The sequence below is a fragment of the Juglans regia genome, chromosome 1 (genome assembly GCF_001411555.2).
Source record: "Juglans regia cultivar Chandler chromosome 1, Walnut 2.0, whole genome shotgun sequence".
Classification (NCBI taxonomy): domain Eukaryota; kingdom Viridiplantae; phylum Streptophyta; class Magnoliopsida; order Fagales; family Juglandaceae; genus Juglans; species Juglans regia.
Window position 1 is genome coordinate 7,896,497 of NC_049901.1, and position 19,632 is coordinate 7,916,128.

At 35.3% G+C, this 19,632-nt stretch overlaps 4 protein-coding genes across 4 annotated transcripts; all 4 read left to right on the forward strand.

The window, feature by feature from the left end:
- The first annotated feature begins 366 nt into the window (after nt 1–366).
- Nucleotides 367–7,349, forward strand: LOC108987967. Its single transcript, XM_035689466.1, has 4 exons — nt 367–453; nt 5,575–5,823; nt 7,095–7,160; nt 7,239–7,349. The coding sequence occupies exons 1-4, from the start codon at nt 367–369 to the stop codon at nt 7,290–7,292; spliced, it is 456 nt and encodes a 151-aa protein (XP_035545359.1). The 3' UTR covers nt 7,293–7,349.
- A 2,365-nt stretch (nt 7,350–9,714) lies between these two features.
- LOC108988034 (UDP-glucose 6-dehydrogenase 1-like) lies at nt 9,715–12,513 on the forward strand. Its single transcript, XM_018961129.2, has 2 exons — nt 9,715–9,807; nt 10,705–12,513. Exon 2 carries the CDS (start codon nt 10,726–10,728, stop codon nt 12,166–12,168), a length of 1,443 nt encoding a protein of 480 aa, XP_018816674.1. The 5' UTR covers nt 9,715–9,807; nt 10,705–10,725; the 3' UTR covers nt 12,169–12,513.
- Nucleotides 12,514–14,410: 1,897 nt separating this feature from the next.
- On the forward strand, nt 14,411–15,611 carry LOC108987966. Its single transcript, XM_018961049.1, has 3 exons — nt 14,411–14,447; nt 14,894–15,102; nt 15,150–15,611. Exons 1-3 carry the CDS (start codon nt 14,411–14,413, stop codon nt 15,609–15,611), a joined length of 708 nt encoding a protein of 235 aa, XP_018816594.1.
- A 2,156-nt stretch (nt 15,612–17,767) lies between these two features.
- LOC108987965 lies at nt 17,768–19,489 on the forward strand. Its single transcript, XM_018961048.1, has one exon. It carries the CDS (start codon nt 17,768–17,770, stop codon nt 19,487–19,489), a length of 1,722 nt encoding a protein of 573 aa, XP_018816593.1.
- Nucleotides 19,490–19,632: the final 143 nt, after the last annotated feature.

The window sequence follows — 19,632 nt, forward strand, 5'->3', positions numbered from 1 at the left end:
TCGCATTAAGAGCGTAAATGACATTAAGGCCACCATCTCTTTCGCAGACAAGTTCTGTTTCCTGAAATGATCAGAAAAGAAAACTTATTTCCATCAGAAAGACAATTCGAGGAAAAACCGATCTGAAAATAAAAAGTGTTCTTTTATTTCCGATCATTAAAAAGAATAGTAGCTAAAAAAAATGAGAAATAATATTTTTTTTAATGTTAGATATATTTATGGATTGTGCAAGTGTTGTACATTTCTTTTTTGAAAAAGAGTGTGATTTACTATTAAAAAATTAATTTTTTATATAAATCTCATATTTACTTTTTTTTTTTTAAAAAAATATAAACGCTTATCACTATATAACTGTATATGGTTAACATGGAAGCTGATCCAGCCAACTTGGTACTCAGGAGGGCCGGCTACATGTTTCCTGGATCTGAGATTCTGAGCCATGTTGGCCAGGCTGTTAATACCTCTCTGAAGTCACTACTAACAAAGAAAATCCTTAGAATCTCCCATCTGCTAACACCTTAAAAGAAAAAACAATTCAGGATTGATGCAACATCTTAATTTAACTTGTTAAAGTTTTCTTAGAGCATCCCCATCCGATTCTGCATTTCTCCCTCATCCCCATAATTTAGGGATTATTTTAAGATTTTGGAGAGAAACTCTCTCCATCCCAATCCTCATTTTGCGGTTTGTTTATACGGCGTCTTCTTCATCCCGCGAAAACCCTCTCCATCGGTTGGCCCCTTTCTCGCAACACCAACGAACGCAGTACATACCTCTATCGGCAATTTTTGTAAGTTTTTTATTTCGGATTTTTTAAAATCAAAACCGTTTCTCTCTTCCCTTATTTTCCCTAATTTTCTTTGAATATATCTCTCCTTCTATGTTTCTCTATTCCCATTTTTCTTCCTCCTGACGCCATGATCAAGGTAAGCATACAAGAACTTCAACTCTGTTTCTGGCTCGGCGATGTCTTCGTTGTTTAGCTGCCGAGAAAGTTATGGCTCACTTTCACTGATTTGCATTTTGTTTTGATTTTTCTCACTTGGATTCAGTTTATGATTTTGGGCTTTGTTAGAGGAAACGGCTTCTCATTTTTGTTCTTGCGTTGCCATTGATTTCTTTGTATTATTTTGGCTCTTTTCTTTGTTTGGCTGCCGAGAAACACCATGGAATCGTCTACTGTTTGATTTGCAATTTTTTTCGACAGTCACTCTTATTTAGATTGAGGTTTTGGGCTTTGTTGAGGAAACCGATTCTCATTTTTATGACATGCGTTGTCATTGATTTCTCTGTATTATTTTGACTCTCTCGAGTTGTTTGGTTGTCGAGAAAGTTATGGAAAATTATTTTCTATTTTTTTTTAATTACTCTGTTTCTCTCATTGCTGTGTTGACTGTTGAAATGCCAATAATTTCAAGAAAAAAAATCACAAAGATTTTAGGGGCTTTTGGTTTTGAGAAAAATTTGGTGGAGTTTGTGGTTATGGAATGTGTGGAGTTTTTGGTTTTGAGAAGAATTTGGTGGATGAAGTGGTTATGGAATTTGTGGGGTTATTGGTTTTGAAGATAATTTGGTGGATGAAGTGGTTATGGAATTTGTAGGGTCATTGGTTTTTAGACCATTTTAGTGGAGTTTGTTGTTATGGAATGTGATTTATCATTGTTTGTGGTTATACATTCATTAATTTGTTCTTTTGTTGGTTCATTTGCAGTGTTTCGTATCTTTCGGTGGAGGGGGCTGTTATTAGACTATAATGATAGTGTTATTTAGTAGAATGTGATATTTGCAAAGAAGGAAGATAATAAGATAAAATAGTTAGTAGTTAAGATTGTAAATAGAAGTGAGAGAAAAAAATAATAAAGAAATAATAGAGAAATATTATTTAATAGAATAGAGATATGGATGGGGAATGAGATGTAGAAGATTTTTGAAAGATAAGTAAAATTTATAAAAAAATTTTAGGAAATGTACTTTTTAGCTAAATTATAGAAAATTTTATGAAGAATCCAATATGAATGCTCTTAGATCTCATCTTGGCTTCATTCCCAAAGAAAATAGTTTGACATAAATTCATATAAATATTAGTAGATTCTGATCATGGCATAGGTGACTGCAGACTCAACATTCCATAAAATAAAATCAATAGAGTAATGCTACTCATCATCCCAACTTCCATCATCATCACATCATTCTATGATGTGTCATTAAATGATTGGAGATTATTTATTATATTTTACTTGTGAACTTATCATTTAATGTCATATCATGGGATGATTAGAAGATGATGAAAGTTGGAATGATGAATAGATTTTTTTAACTGTGAAGGAAATCACAAAGAATAAAGAGTGGCGGCTGGTCCTCTGGAGCCTTTTGTGTTCCATAAGAGCAAGACAAAAATTAAGGAATGGAAATTTGGAGTGGATGCTGACTGTTGGTTTCAGTGTGGCGTTCATACCTAAGAACATGATCTGATGGAAAAACCTAGGCCGTTGGATGAAAGTCCCAAAGGAAAATCGGTGTTCAGTTTAATTAGTGTTTATTATTATTACTTTCATGAGTTCACGATTAACAACGTTTGATGAGCCATTTGAATCTTGTTTTGATTCTTGACCGTCCGATTCGCTGATCAAGACAATTCTAGCGGTGATCATCAGATCTGATTAAGAACGGTTATACCAGTTGCCAAATTTCCCCATTTTTTCTGTAACTTACACCGAATATTCTTTTTTTGACATTTTGTAATAGGGAAAAAAATGAAATTGGAACGGAGGTACTCAGGTACTCCCTGATCTATGGTATGGTGCGGTGGGTTCTGTTGACTGCCCAATGAATGGTTGCCACACGTGGACATTATTTTGAATAACCAAAGCCTTTTTTTTTTTTTTTTCTATTTAATGACGAACAACTTGGATATATTTTGAGGATCGAAGAAAAAATTGGAGTGGATTTTGATAACCATTTAGAATATCTGCACGGTGGAGAGAACTAATTTGATTATTTTTTGCAAAAAAAAAAAAAAAAAAATTCATTTTCCATGTTGGAGGAAGCATAAAAGGAAAAGCAATACCTTATCATATATTGGATTGGATTTTGTAATGTAATTTATGAATTGTTAAATAGAAATGTTTTATTTATAAAGAGATTTTACAAAAATAAATTCACAAACTGACGTGATTTGATATAGTATATCAAATTATAAATCTACTTTTATTATAAAATAAATCTAACGAATTATATAAAATTATGTCAGATAGTGAATTTTTTTGTAAGAACTATTTGTAACTGTAGCAGTTCTTATCATTGCAGTGACTCTTTTCTTTATATTTAATCAATTAAAAAAATAAGAATCAGAATATTTTTACTCAACTTCTTGACCTTTTTTTACTTAAAAAAATGTACCAATGATAATGGGGTTTTGCCAAATTTCCGAGTTAGTCTTTTATCATTATTGATATATATTTATATTAATTATATGTATATCAAAGTTTCCATTAGATTGCCATATTTGAATATCAAGAAAATATCTCATTAAGGTCAAAATAGCCCTCTTTTCTTTCTTTCATCACGGGCAACAAGATATTTTAAACTTCATTCTTTTAACTTTTTCCACACTTAGGAGAAGTTTAGATTCTGAGTTGAAATATTTTGTGAATAGTAAAATAAAAGTTAAATTATTTATTATATTTTATGTGAGAATTTGAGAAAATTATTTTGAGATTTAAAAAAAGTTGAAATATTTATTATATTTCATATAAAAATTTAAAAAAATTATAATGATGAGATAAAATAAATTAAAATAAATTAAAATAGATTAAGATAAATTAAAATGAGTTTTGAATCCAAAACTCTATTAATTTTAGCGTTGGATTGGAATACACTCCTCATCATTTTCTGATTTCTGAAGCAAAGGAGTCATAATTCTTAGTTTTGAAGTTTGCCAGTCGTACTTTACCAAACCCTACAAGGTTCAATCATTATCGTGTTGTCATTACATTAACGCACATGAAACCATTCTCCCACGTGTACCTCTACTTGTATACTCTCTGTCAGTACCTTTTCTCACTAAGTAGAAAGGAACCAAACTATATTATTTATGGATTACACATCAAAAGGTGATTTTTTTATTTTATTTGGTTGAAAATAGGCTTTACAAGAGATAAAAGAATAAGGTTAAAATCATCTGTCATCCATGAATAATAATAAAATAATTTTTAAATAATAATAAAATAATCAAAATTATTTCAACAGTCAAAGATAATCTTGGCAGGTTTGAGAGTGGGATGAGATACAAAATTTTCATCTCATATCATCTCATCGTTATACATTTTTCAAATCTTTATACAAAATATAATAAATAATTCAATTTTTTCAAATTTTAATTTAACTTTTTCAAATCTCAATACAATAATAATACTAAAACATAATATTTTAAATACTAAAACAAAATATAAAATTTTCATCTCACTCCCAAATCTACCCTACCATTCTATTTCACCCTTCTTTTAACTTTTTTTCTAGTTGGAAATTACGGGCCCATAAAAAGCAAAACAAAACGAAAAGTTCAAAGAGAATAGAGCAAGAAAGTTGAAAGAACTTAGGTTTTGTATCTACTTGCACAGGCACCAAAGAAAAAAATTTTAAAAAAAAAAAAATTGTTAAAAGAGACTAAGAAATGTTCTTGGCCACTGAGATGTGAAAAAACTATCACGAGAAATTGTAATTTTATTAATGACATAAAAATAGATACAAATATAGTAAAATTGTAGAGGAAAAAAAAATGATACGAAGGCACTGAGAAGTTGTTAACAAATAGAAATATTTCACAATGTCATTAATACGCTAAAAGTTGTCTGGGGGACAAATAATCTTATTTTGTGTACACCTTCAAGAAAATTAGGTACATGTTACATGGTAAGGTTTTTGAAAAACATTATTAGCTCCCGCTAAGGGCTACCGTTGATTTATTTATTTAATAATTAAATAAGTATTTTTTTAATAATATTATAAATTTTTTTAAACAAAATTTAAAAATATTAAAAAATACATGTGAAAAAAGCCAAAAAAAAAAAAAAAAAGCACACACACACAAAATGAACTAGTGGGAGCCCCAGCGGTAGTTGTAGAGCCACCTTCTAAAAAAATTATGGGAAGCCAACCATCCATGTGTAATGTGGTTCCACCCCTGGCTAGACGCGCAAATCAGTGTTTTTCGAGTAATGCTAAAAATAGTGGTGAAGTACATAAGTGCTGTGCAATCATTTTTTAAAAGAGCGAGGTTCATTATTAAAAAATTAAATTTTTTATGTGAATCTCATATTTACTCACTTTTTAAAAAATAATTACACGACATTGCTTGTTGCAAATATAATTTTTCTTAAAAATTCAACAGCCGAGTAAGAAATTCTAATAATTTCCCTAGTAGAAAATGAATATATGCTCTGCATCGACATGCACCACCACATGAACACAAGATAGCACTGCGCACCGCACCATTCAGGAAGCTCGCTCACGTCTGTGTGCGCACGCGCGCTCTTGCTTTACAATTTGAGTCCTTCTACGGGTCAGCCACTGTAGGGGTGCACACTTTGCACACCCTATGTGGCTGTACTGTTTGTAATTTTTTTTTTTTTTCTAAATTTGAAAATAAAAACATTCGTTTTCACCTTACTGTTTTCTTCTTCCCCAATTCATTCGACTTTGCTCCAAGCGAAAAAGTTCCTCCCTTGCCTGCATCGCGTCGTTGCTCTGCCCACCGCCACCGACGACGCCGCCTCTCTGAGCAACCCTCCCCCTGCCCATCCTCTAATTGCACAATTTGAAAAGGTAAGTGAAGACCGATTTATTCTCTGCTCTCTCCTCTTCCTCTCTTACTTCTTGTTTGTATTTCTCTCTTTACACGCATCTATGCATTTACATTTTACAGGATTTAGGACATATGATTGAAAGAAACCCAAATGGGTATACAAATTAGGCCAAAGGCTATGTTTCCTTTCTTATTTTGATTTATTTTAGAGTTCCGATTAGATACAATGACTGCTTTTTTTTTGGAATTGTTAATTTGTTGATGAGATTTGTTTCTTGTATTTATAGTTTGGTATAATAAGTCAGCTGAAGATTGTGCCTTTGATTTAGAAAGGATTTGTTAACGTAATCCTTAATCTTCTTGCATACAGATATGTGGGTACTTGGATACCACTAACCTTTATCTTTAATCAACTTCTATATGTAGAGGTTTACCTGTGCACGTAAAATTCTAGTTGAAAAGAATGCCCATGTTAGAGAATCAGACATTGTCTGCAAGGAATATTGATTTTAAATAATTAATACTCAGCTTGGGACAGCTGCATGCATGTGTTTGTAATCCTATCATATTGTCCTTTAGAGGCGAAAGGGCATCTCATTTAACTACTCTTGTTCAGTTTGTTTCTTATTATTGTCATCTTAATTGGAATTCAATTTGCGAATTCCAAACATAAATATTAGAGCTTATTCCTTTTAAAACTTTAGGTATACAGAAAAAAAAAACCTTATTCCTTTTAAGACTTTAGGTATACACATTTCCTTAGTTGCAACTTGTAAGTGTTTATTTTGTTTCTTCTTCCATAGTCTGTTTTGTGTTGGTGACATAATGTGTTGTGTTTGATTTCTATGGAAATATAAGTTTTTGTGAAAATATGATTTTTATGGTAACATGTTTTTTCCATTTTCCTTTTTCTAGATTTGAGAGAAATTTGTATACCTAGGTCTTATGGTGATACTGGTAATCATTTACTGATTTTCTGGGTTTGCATTCTGTCTTCATTTCTTGAATGTGTTCCCTTATATGGTTGAAAGCAATAGACCTTGCCAAGATTTCTTTTCTTTTCTTTTTGTGTTAGTGTGTCTTGGTGGAACATATTTTTCTCTTCTTGAAGCTTCTAACAGTTATTGATGTTCTATTTTCAAACTACATTATGGTATTTTTTTCTATATTTGTTTGTTCTTTCATATACAATGCATCTCCCTTATTTTCAAACGTGTTGTATCATTATAGGCAATTCGAATGTTTTTGTTAAGTGCATTGCCACTTTTAACATTTTTTATGCCCTCTTAAGACACATGTTGATCAGGTATACACTACAGAGGCTCTTCATATTGGATCGCGTGCTCCTATAATGCAGGTAGTCTCAACGTGAAATATCATATTTAGTTTTTTTAGATTTTTTTTAGATATTAGTAGTGACTTTTTGTTCATTTAGGTGCAATGGAGAGGATTGCATCTCTTGGATCAGGATAATGATCTAAGAAATTAATCATAAATGATGCAGTTTTGGTGATTGGAAGACCCCATGCTTTTGGAAGATATCTGGTTGATTTTGTATATTTGCTTCATTTTTCTGGTTGATTAATTAGAGGAGGGTCCAATGGTATGTTTGCTCCATTTTTGGAGTTGCAAGATATTTTGTGATGAAGCTACAATTTTTTGGGAGGGACCAATAGTATATTTGCTCCATTTTTCTGGTTCCTCCATATTTGTAATGAAACTACATTTCTCTAGTTGATTAATGAAGGGGCAATATTATGTTATATTTGCTCTGTTTGTTTGGATGCCCCCCTTATTGGTGCATTGGGGTTGCTTGTTATAACATCAAAAGATTGAAGAGTGAAGCAAATTGAGTTGTGGGTGATCTCCCATAGAAACTGAAATTGTTAAGCAGCTGCCTATCCTCTTCTTGAATGTATTGAACCAAAATAGATGGCTTGTTTTTTGCCTTTTATCTAAATGAACGTTGTACTTTGTTTATTTTTAGTTGACCAATGCGCTTTTTAATCTGGTAAATCCTTTTTTGGATACGGATAGTGATACATTTCATAACAATTTAGGAGAAAATCACGTGTGAACTTTAATTTAAACTTGAAGAGAAGCTTCATCCTGCATGCTTTATCTCAAAACCTTAGGGGCTTTTAGATGAGGGTAAAAGTTCCTCACGAAGACCTGATTCAAGCAGCCACGATTTCAAGAGTTTCAAATTTCTGTTGGGCATTACGTCACCTTGCATCCATTCCCAATTCATAAGAAAATTCACCAAAGCAATGTTCAACATGAATCACATTGATTTTTACATAGATTCTTGATAATTTGGTTTTGGAACAATAATATCATCTAACAATCAATTTCTTTTACATGTAAAAAGTGGTGACTTATTCACGATTAAGTATTAAAGGAAACTCTTGACAAGAACAAAAAAAAAAAAATGTTTCAGACATGGATTTACAAACCAATACATAGACTTAAGTTATACATTTGTGAGAAACACAAAGAGAGAGAGACTTCATTTTTAAGTGGAAGGCGGGGTTGAAGATTTGAGGAAGAAAGCCAATGCACAATTCATGCAGTCCCAATGACATGGACATTATATGGAGGTCTCCAACAGAAAATTAGCTCATTAGGGGAATCAGTCCGTGCTCGAGCCCTGAGGATGTCATTAGCATCATCTATCAATGCAGTAGCTACCACTGTATATTCACTGGGGACAAGAAAATACAAAGAGAAAGAATGCATGCTTTCTTGAAGATGAGGAATTTCCATGGTGATCCCACTAAGAACACCTACAACAAATTTAGAAAAAAAATGATAACAACACACTAGTCAAGAGATCTTTGATAATGGAAATATACAAAGCAATTAGTCTTATACATGAGATTGAAGAAGAATGTAAATCAACTATAGTCTAAACAAAATATAGAATATGTGCCAAAAAAATAGCACATATACGAGAAATATAAAATGAAGTAATGTGCAACGAAACATAGCATCCAATAACAAAAGCATTCATACTGAGCATTAGTATTGGTTTATGCATATGCATATACAAAATCACCTCTTTTGCATATCCATTTTACCATTTAAGTAAGATTTTCACATTAGCTTATGCATATTTGAGACAAAATAATAAAAAAATAAATAATATTTTATTATTATTAATTTTTTGCTAAAATCAAATTTTTTATATATATTTTATAATTAGCATCTACTACATATATTTGACATTAATAATACAAATGCAATAATATAATTTTTTATTATATTATATTAAAAATATAATAAAATGAAAAAAAAATGAAAAAAATATATATAACATATTATAATAATAAAATGAATTTGCAAGTGAATATTTGCTGTGTTGTTGAAGGAGAGGGAAAATGAAAGGATTGTGAGAGAGAGAGTGAGAGGAGAGACAAATAATAATTAAAATATTATTTATAAGGTGAATAGTGGTTATCTAAATTTGGATAAGTACTGTTCATAAGTAGCTAAATATTTGAATATGCATAAGTCAATGTGGAGGATTTTAGAGTCATATTATGCAAATATGATTTTGCATATACATATGCATAGACCAATGCTAATATCCTAAAGAAAAAACATCCAATAATAAAAGCATAACTCAAATTTATGCAAAATACCTTTAAAAAGTCCCAGAGCACAAAACTAAATTAATAAAAAAAATATGTTTTTTTTTTTTCTCATGGATTATTCATAATTGCAGAAAAAATAACCCTACAAAAGAAAGTTCTGGTTCAATCCATGAAGAGAAAAAAAATATATATTATTTTTTTAAAAAATAATATATATTGAGATGTACCTTTACCCAAAATACCTTTAAAAAGTTCCGCATTAGAACCCCTGTACTGGCCTGTCCTTTTGGGAGAGCCCAGGGGTAGTCTTGGACATGCGTCGCGTATATAATAGCTACATCCCCGCTCTTCTTCGTTCACAAAACTCAACTCTCAGAGCGCGAGAGGAGTCGAGCCCACGTTCTTCAGGTATATTCAATTGTTTTGAATCGCGTTCTCTTCTAATCATACGAACTTTATTCTAAATCCTTAGTTTTCGGTGATTTGTATCGAATGTTCGGCCTCTAATATGTTATGTTTTGGTTAATTGGTCGTAGGTTTAATGTCTAAGTTCCTAATCCTCAGATCTGTTTCATTTTTCATATTTCTGTTCGTGATCTATTATTCGTTGGCCGTAATAACTATTATTCTTAATTAGGGTTACTTTTGTGCCCATCGAGTGTTTAATCGGATTTTTGACTATGGATCTGGTGGAATATGTGGTTGGTAATATGGAATTGTTTGCAATTCAATACGTTTTCTTGGTTATGTTTCGGCTGATCTGTTACTTTCATTTCTATTCTGAGCGTAACATTGGTCATTCTGGATTTGGGTTAGATCTGATTCTTCAGCTCTGGTAATACTTTCTTTCATAATTGGTTAGGTTCACAGCAAATAGTGTTACGTTACCGTTACATGCAAGTGTTCCCTATAGTTTCTGTTTCATTCAGCCAGAAAATCAAGCTTTCAGCTTTAAGATTTAAGGAAATCTAGTCAATGCAATCATTTCGAAGTGTCCTTACTTTTAAGATTCGCGGTATTAGGAAAGGAATCAATTTTTTATGTATTAACAAGTGCCCTCCCTTCATCCTTCTCGAGATCCATCAGTGGCTCAAAAGGGTTGATCTGGAATGAGGTCTGAAACTGGATTTATTTATGTTTCGGTTATAATGGAAAAATGGTAGATATGAGATAGTAAGGAGCTTTCAGCTCGACTTACCATCCAGAAATTTATGTATGAAAAAGGAAAATATTCCCCTCTGTTCAATTGTGAGATCTGGATATGGGTTTATCTGTTTCTGATATATTTATGAACATTTTCATCAGGTTTCAAAGTAGCAAAGCAAAATGGTGAAGATCTGTTGCATTGGTGCTGGATATGTTGGGGGCCCAACAATGGCCGTAATCGCACTGAAGTGCCCATCTATTGAGGTGGCTGTTGTGGATATATCTGTATCCCGGATCACAGCCTGGAACAGTGACCAGCTCCCCATCTATGAGCCTGGTCTTGATGGTGTTGTAAAGCAATGCAGAGGCAAAAACCTCTTCTTCAGCACTGATGTGGAGAAACACGTCTCAGAGGCTGATATAGTGTTTGTCTCTGTCAACACCCCAACCAAAACTCGGGGTCTTGGGGCAGGAAAGGCTGCAGATCTGACATATTGGGAGAGTGCAGCTCGCATGATTGCTGATGTGTCAAAATCTAACAAAATTGTAGTTGAGAAATCAACAGTCCCAGTCAAAACCGCTGAGGCAATTGAGAAAATTCTGACGCACAACAGCAAGGGAATCCAATTCCAAATTCTGTCAAACCCAGAATTCCTTGCTGAAGGGACTGCAATTCAAGATCTTTTTAACCCAGACAGGGTCCTCATTGGAGGCCGGGAGACCCCAGAAGGCGAGAAGGCCATCCAAGCATTGAAGGATGTCTATGCTCAGTGGGTCCCTGAGGATCGTATACTGACCACCAATCTCTGGTCTGCAGAGCTCTCAAAGCTTGCTGCCAACGCCTTCTTGGCCCAGAGAATATCCTCAGTTAATGCCATGTCAGCTCTTTGCGAGGCTACCGGGGCAAATGTAACACAGGTATCATATGCAGTAGGCAAGGACTCAAGGATTGGACCCAAGTTCCTCAATTCTAGTGTTGGCTTTGGCGGGTCCTGCTTCCAGAAGGATATTTTGAATCTGGTTTACATCTGCGAGTGCAATGGCCTTCCTGAGGTTGCAGAGTACTGGAAACAAGTAATCAAGATCAATGATTACCAGAAGAACCGCTTTGTGAATCGTGTAGTTGCCTCTATGTTTAACACGGTTTCAAATAAGAAGATTGCCGTTCTGGGTTTTGCTTTCAAGAAAGATACTGGTGACACAAGGGAGACCCCAGCCATTGATGTGTGCAAGGGGCTATTGGGCGACAAGGCCCGACTGAGCATATACGATCCACAGGTCACTGAAGACCAGATCCAGAGGGACCTCACAATGGACAAGTTTACTTGGGACCATCCAATTCACCTCCAGCCAATGAGCCCCACCACTGTGAAGCAGGTCACCGTGGTTTGGGATGCCTATGAGGCAACAAAGGATGCACATGGTATTTGCATTCTGACAGAGTGGGATGAGTTCAAGGCTCTTGATTTCAAGAGGATTTATGATAAAATGCAGAAACCAGCTTTTGTATTTGATGGCAGGAATGTTGTTGACGCAGATAAGCTGCGCGATATCGGTTTCATTGTGTACTCGATCGGTAAGCCCCTGGATCCATGGCTGAAGGACATGCCAGCTGTGGCATAGAAGAAGAGGTGCACTGATCGAGCGGCCAGTGTTGTGGTCAAGGAGTCATAGTCGGAGGCAATCAGTTTTATTCTTTATAATTTTTTCTAATGATTTCCATCGTTTCTTACTTTCCCATGGTAGTCAGATAATTGGTATAATTCTGGTGAAAGTAAGAGGCTCTATGTTTGGCCTTATATTATTGTATTCCAAGTTATAATTGTCTGTCTGTTACATGTTTGCTAGAAAAACAAAAACCACTTCCATCGGTTGTTTGGTTTAATCTGCTATTATAATCAGAAAGTTCAAATTTTTCAAAGCATCTGTCTCAATTTCTTATCAAGAGAGTTGCAATTTGATAATTCATATCAGATTATCTGCTCACTATGCAAACTGTTGGATTTGGAATTTACCTCGAATTCATATGGGGCTCTGAGTTGCAACGTTCATAGAAATGTAAAAAATTATTGTTACTTAGAGTTATCAAATGGGCTGTTGATGAATTGTATTCCAAGCATTGATGAGGAAGAACATCATAATTGTGCAGCTATGATCTTGATTCTTGACTCCTTCAGTGTCTCACTTTTCTCTTTTTCGGCGTCCTGAATCAAATACCGTATCCTCGAATCACAGAAACTATAAAATTGGTACCAAAAGCTATGTTCTTAAAAAACCGTAAATCTTTTGGGTCCATTTCCTCATCCCATTCACTGCAATTCCGATCTAGATTCCTACCGATCCCTCGATCAAATCTCTTAATTTAATCTTTCTTAGTCCGATTCACTCTTTCCTCTGCGGATTTTTTCCAATTTTACGCCTCTGTGTTTCTTGATTTCGATTCTAGGGTTAGGGTTTCTGAAAAATTGTGGGAAACTTTTCGATTTCGATAACCTGTAAATCTTAGTGCGTGTATGGCTTTACGATGATCCCAATCCATCTGGGTTGTTCGTAATTCTTTTGAAAACGTGAGCAGTTTTTTGGATTTCCTCGAACTTTTCATTTTTACAATTATTTGTATCAATCTATTTGGATACACGTTGTATTATATATCTTGATTTCTTATAAACCTGTGTTTCATCCTTTGAAAGTAGGATCTAGAATTTTGAAGATCTGGGGGTTCTATAAACTGGGTTTTTGATTGATCTTTTTTTATTTGCTCACCTCCCCATCCGTCGCTATTTTTTTTTTTTTATAGATGGTAAAGAAGGCACTTATCAAAACGGTTTAGATGGTAAGAAGCAGGATTGATGATACAAAGTTGACGCCTTCTCTTTTTTAATTGGAATTTCACATCATGGAATTTGGTTGTCCGTTTTTTAAGAAGATAGGTCAAAACATAATCTCTGCTTCACATGAATCTACAATTTCTATGAACTTTGCATATATTTAATGTTTTGACTCTCAAGCTAGTTCTGGCTTGTAGGGCAAAAATGATGCATGAGCAATAAACTCTTAATAGATTTATAACATGGTTATGTTAAAGTGTTTAGTTACAAAACACTTTCGATAAGTCTACATATATGAGTGTTTGGGTTGGTACCACCTCCTATGTGAATTAGGCTTTGTCACGAGAGCGCTCATGAAACCAGGATATAGACACAAGATCAATCCACATATCGGCTTTTATGAACTACTCAAAGAGAAGATAATTTATATGTGAGATATATCCGGCTAATCGTATAGAATCGCTAGTTCAAAACATGTCTATTATGCCATTCTGGTTAGCTGTAATGTATTTTCACTATGTGAAGGTTCAAGTACAAAAGACATCTTCATTTATGTATAAATTTTTTTATTCTAACCAGAATGTATTTTGAAAATAGTGGAGGATTGTTGGAAATATTTTCAAAATAATTAATTATATATTATATTTATTAATAATATTTTGGGTTGATTTTGGAAGTTGTGAATTATTTTGAAAATAGAGAATATATGAAAAGTTTATGATGATTATACTATTTTGTGTTTATTTCCATACTGTAAGCCTTTAATTGGCTTATTTGTATCGAGGCTTCCTATTTAATCCGTGGAACTGGGTTCAAGTCACACCCTTTCCAAATGAAGGATTTTTATTGATTTAGTGAAGAGGCCTCTCCAAGAGGCATGTGGCCAGCACCAAGATGTGTGAAGCACTGCAATGCTTGGGGATCAAGGGGCGCACACGCAAGGCACATGCAGCGATACGCTGCAGTGCTTGGAAAAATGGAAAATAAAACTTCGAAAGTGTGCGCCTCATGACTCGAACTGGTGCCATCCAGTTGAAATGGAAGCAAGGCAACCGTTGGACTTTGTGTCATATGGTAACAAGCATAATATATGTACCTATTCCGAATAGTTTTCAGAATTACGAAAAATAATAAATTTTCATTTACAACCTTTGATCATCTATAAATAAATCCATTGGCTTGCCATTTGAGTATCATAGAATAGAATTTTGAATTCTCTCTCTCAAGTTCTTCACTTCTTCATATTGTTAGAACTTGTTAGAATCTGTTTGTTCTCGAGAGAATAGATTTCTAATTTTTTGGTTGAATAGCAAAATTTAAAAGTATTCGGGGTCTAATTTCGTGTGTGCATAACGCAGTTAGACAAATAGACTTGTTCTGGGCTTTATTATATCTTGGAGGCAAATTCGCTTGTAACCCGTGTGCATATCGTTATTGGTGAGGGCAAATATTGTCTTAAAGAAAACGACATTATATCGAGTCTTGAAGCAAACTTTCTCTCACTATTTATTGTTTTACAGCCCCATTTGTACCAACAAGGGAAAATCTTGGCCGTGAGATATTTGAGGAGTTGGGGTTTGGTGAGATGGGAGAGGAGGTTGCGAAGAAATGGACTTTAGAGGAAGAACGGGCCTTCCATGAGGTTGTCCTTTCTAAACCTGCTTCATTGGATAAAAACTTTTGGGACCATCTCTTGGCAGTTTTCCCTTCTCGGACAAAGAAGGATCTTGTTTGCTATTATTTCAATGTCTTATACTTCGGAAACGTGCTGAGCAGAATAGATTTGATCCGCTAAAAGTTGATAGTGACAATGATGAATGGCTGAAGAGTGAACTCGAACCACTAGAGGAAGATGAAGACTCTGTGGTGGAGTCTCCTTTTGATCAAGCTGCTGCCGTATATTATCAGGAAGATCAAATTTATTTCCTTGAAGACATTGAGGTTGGGGAAGAGGTGAATGATTGTGAAGATGGTGCTGACATTGTAAGTTGCAGGGTTGGATCCGACGAAGAGGATGAAGGAGATATAGATGATATTTCAGGGACACATGTTAGTAATTCCATTGGTGATTGTCGTGGTGATGTTGATTTAGAGCTTTGTGGTAAAATTTCCTGTAGTAATGGTGAGGATGATGTTCAAGATGACTCCTGCACATCATATGAGAGTCAGCAGGACAGGGTCGATACTTGTGGTCCACCTGATGCAAGGATTGATGCTAGAGAGTCCAGTGAAGAATGAAACACTTGAAGATGCATCCTAGAAAATAGTTGAGTGGTTGATCACATTCCATCATACATTTATGAGCCTTGCAATAGTGAATGGTAGGTGGGCAAGAGTTGATTTAACCCATATGCAGTTTGGATGAAGATGTTTCCTTTGAGGAATCTTGCATGATGGCAGGTGCCAAGTATCAAATGCAGCCGATTTTTTCCTCTTGTTCTCTTATCCCCATCAAAAGACAGCTATCAAATACAACTGACTGTTCCCTCTGGTTCTCTCAGTACCATATTAGTCATCTTGGGCATCACTCGTTCCATTCCTTTCAAGGGTCGGATGGAATTTTATACAAAATTTCAAAGAGATGGCTAATTCAGTTTTCCTTGTAAGATCATATGCGCGTTGGAAGAGGTAGAACCATTTAGTATATTCCCAGGAAATCATTGATCTCCGTGAGTTTCAAATAAATACTAAGAAATTTTGCATTGAAGTTAGCATCATGCAGAACACTCATGGCATAGGTGACTGCAGACTCAACATTCCATAAAATAAAATCAATATATTCAGCCATGAAGTTACTTACACCTTAAACCCCATGATGTCCTTTGAGTGCAATTGATCGAGTATTAACTCTTTTTCCATGTGAAGGAAATCACAAAGAATAAAGAGTGGCGGCTGGTCCTCTGGAGCCTTTTGTGTGGGGTATGCATCCCTAAGACCAAGACAAAAATTAAGGAATGGAATGGATGCTGACTGTTGGTTTCAGTGTGGCATTCATACCTAAGAACATGATCTGATGGAAAAACCTAGGCCGTTGGATGAAAGTCCCAAAGTTAAATAGGTGTCAGTTTAATTAGTGTTTATTATTATTACTTTCATGAGTTCACGAGGAGTTGGATTGAAGTAACCTCCTTTTATCTCACTTTGTTTGGTGACCCTCATCTTTTGTCACCTTCTTAGATTTTGTACTTCTAAAACACCCATTTTTCTTGCCTTGATGAACTTACAACAAAGAAATAACGTTTCTTTATTGTAAGTTCATCATCATACCCGGTTTGAATTTTATTTTCACTTTGTCGCCATATTGCTATAACCTGATTGACATAATTCTTAACTTCTAAAATGGAGGTCTGGAATTCGAAACCCCTTTCTCTCAAATGTATCAAAAAAAAATTTAACTAACAATCTTTATTTATCATAGAAATGTTACTTATCATTATTTAAGTCATCAACTATCTGTCGATTATTTGATATCACGTTAAGAGACAGTGAAAGAATACAGTAAATTTATTGTGTTAATATTAATAGAAAGCATGTAAATCAGTCACAGAGGGATATGCATTTTTTTCTATAAATTTTTTATTTCATGTTATCGTGATTATTAATACCATTATTTCTTATGCACATAACACTGTTGTTGATAAAAATTTTCCATATGTTTTAAGGAAAACGAGAGAAGACACAATAAGAAGTAGATAGAACTCTTCAGAGCATGAGCGCACATCACAGCTAAAATCCATGATAATTATAAATGACAGAAATGGTGGAGTCAAGAGAAGGGTAAATCAGTGCGTAGGAGTTAGGAGGAGACTAGGACAGTGGACACCACTCAAATGCTTGCCTTGTTTCCCACGCAATCTTTTATACTTTCCAGTACAGCATCACCCATGAGATCTCTCTCCCTTTTTATCTCTTTTAATACCTTTCTTTGTTCCTATTCGTATCCATTACTGGCACTGCCAAACAGTGGTGCAGTAACAAAACTCTTTTATCTCGACGTTCTGGTTGCGTACTTTTAGTAGCCAGAGAAAGAGGGAGAGAGTGAGCAAAGAAACCGCTCTGAATCGGGTTTCTTTGGGGGCTTAAGATCTTGTTCTACCGTTAAGGACCTTGAGTTCTCAAAGGTTTTTTTTTTTTTTTTGTTCCCTCTACAGCACTTCCGAAAGTAAGAACCCCAATGATATGCTTGCTAACCTTGTTCTTTTCTCTTGGTCTTGCTTGATTCCCCTGTTTGTTGATCATTCTTTTGTTTTTTCCCGGAATGTGAGAAAATCCAGCTTTCTTGGAAAATTTTGACCTTTTGCCTGGGTTTCTGATCTGGGTTTCTTCGTCTGGTTTTGGTGAGTTGAAGTTTCACTTTCTTGGTAAATTTGTTGAACTTTTTAGATAATTCTTAGATGGATCAAGATCAAGAACAGAGGCATCTGTGCAAGCTCTGCAATAAGAGTTTTCTGAGTGGCAGAGTCTTGGGAGGTCACATGAGGTGCCATATGAGCAAGAATCCATCCAAAAGACTGAAAAAGGTGATTAAAAACAACATGGATCTTGAAGGCGATGACCATGCTGGTTATGGCCTAAGAGAAAACCCTAAGAAGTCTTGGAAGTCTTCACGCTCAGACAAGGGTACTTCAGGGCAAGAAATTGTATGTAAAATGTGTGGCAAAGAGTTTGAGTCACTGAGAGCTTTGTTTGGTCACATGAGGCATCACTCAGGAAGACAAAGAAGTAGAATTCACTGTAAAGAATGCGGCGAAGGGTTTGCGTCACTGAGAGCACTCACCACCCACAAGAAGAGCCACTCTGAAAGATTTGAGGCATGCGTTGAATCACGGACTAGTTCAAGCCAGCAGATGGAACTAGACAACCAATCGAACAGTGAAAACCTGGGGCTGGTGCGGAGAAAGAGATCAAACAGAATGAGGTACAAGATTTGTCCAAACTCTTCGTTTTCTAGTTTAAATGTATCTTTTTCCTCGAAGGAAATTGAGCCAGAAGTGGCTGAGGTAGCTATGTGCTTGGTGATGCTGTCTAGAGGTGTAACCAATTGGGATGTATTTTGCTCAGTTACTGAGTCTTCCGATAATGATTCTGTGGCTTTTGAGGTCAAGTCATCTGGACAAACTAAGCGAATTTCCAATGATGATAAGGGTGGGATTTTTGTTCCTTGCGAAGTTGATGATTCTTTCAAGACGAAGAAACAAAGGGTGGACGATTGCGATTCTTATGCTTCACATTCTAAGGTTGTCTTAGCTGAGAAAAGAGTCTCCGAATTTTGTGAAAATGACTCTGTGTTTGGAAGTGCTGAGGAAAAGAAGCTTGGACTGGAAGTTCCTGCTGAATACAAGATGCCTAAACTGGATGACGTGTCCGGAGGTGAAATAGAAAAGGATAATCATAATGAGATGAAGATCAAACCCACTGAAGTAGAATGGGATGAAGCTTTCCCAGAAGGTGATGGATTGGATCCAGCTGATTCGGGATTTATGAAGCCCGGTTTAAGCAATAAAACAAGGATTGATGCTTGTGATGCTCTGTTGAGGGGAAACTCTTGCAAGATGTCTACTTCTGACGCTGAAATCCTAAATAATTCTTGGAAGAAAACTCAATATAAGTGCAAGACCTGCAACAAGAACTTCCACTCTCATCAGGCACTTGGAGGCCACCAGTCGATACACAGACATAAAAATTCCTCTGAATTGAAAATTCAGAACTGTGGAAAAAGCAGCCGGGGTGACACCGTTACTGAAACTGAGGGTAGCTGCAAGCTTATCAATATTGAATACAAGGAGAATTTGGTGGAACAGGAGAGGAGTGGAGGGTCTCTGGCAAGTTATGAGTTCAGGGAGACCAAGGAACACAAGTGCGATCTCTGCTTTAAGGTTTTTGCATCAGGCCAAGCTTTGGGTGGTCACAAGAGGGCTCATTCGTTTAAAAACTCTGAGACCACAGCTGAAGAGACTGTGGTAATTAAGCAACAAATTTCTACTATCTGTGATTTAGTTGACCTTAATATCCCAATCATTCTTGAAGAAGAGACCAACGCTGATGTAGGAATCAAGTCATGGTGGGTTGGAAATGATCAGAAGCATGAACTGACAGTGGGTCTACTCCCTAGTTGAGAAAAGCGATTTCCATTGATGGATACCATGTAGTTTCTAGTGGCTTGGATTGCAGATTTGAAGATAACCCATGTAGAGGCGATGCTTCCCCTTAACGTTGGATAGCCCATGGGGGCTAATTTTTGTTCCACCTCCATATCTTC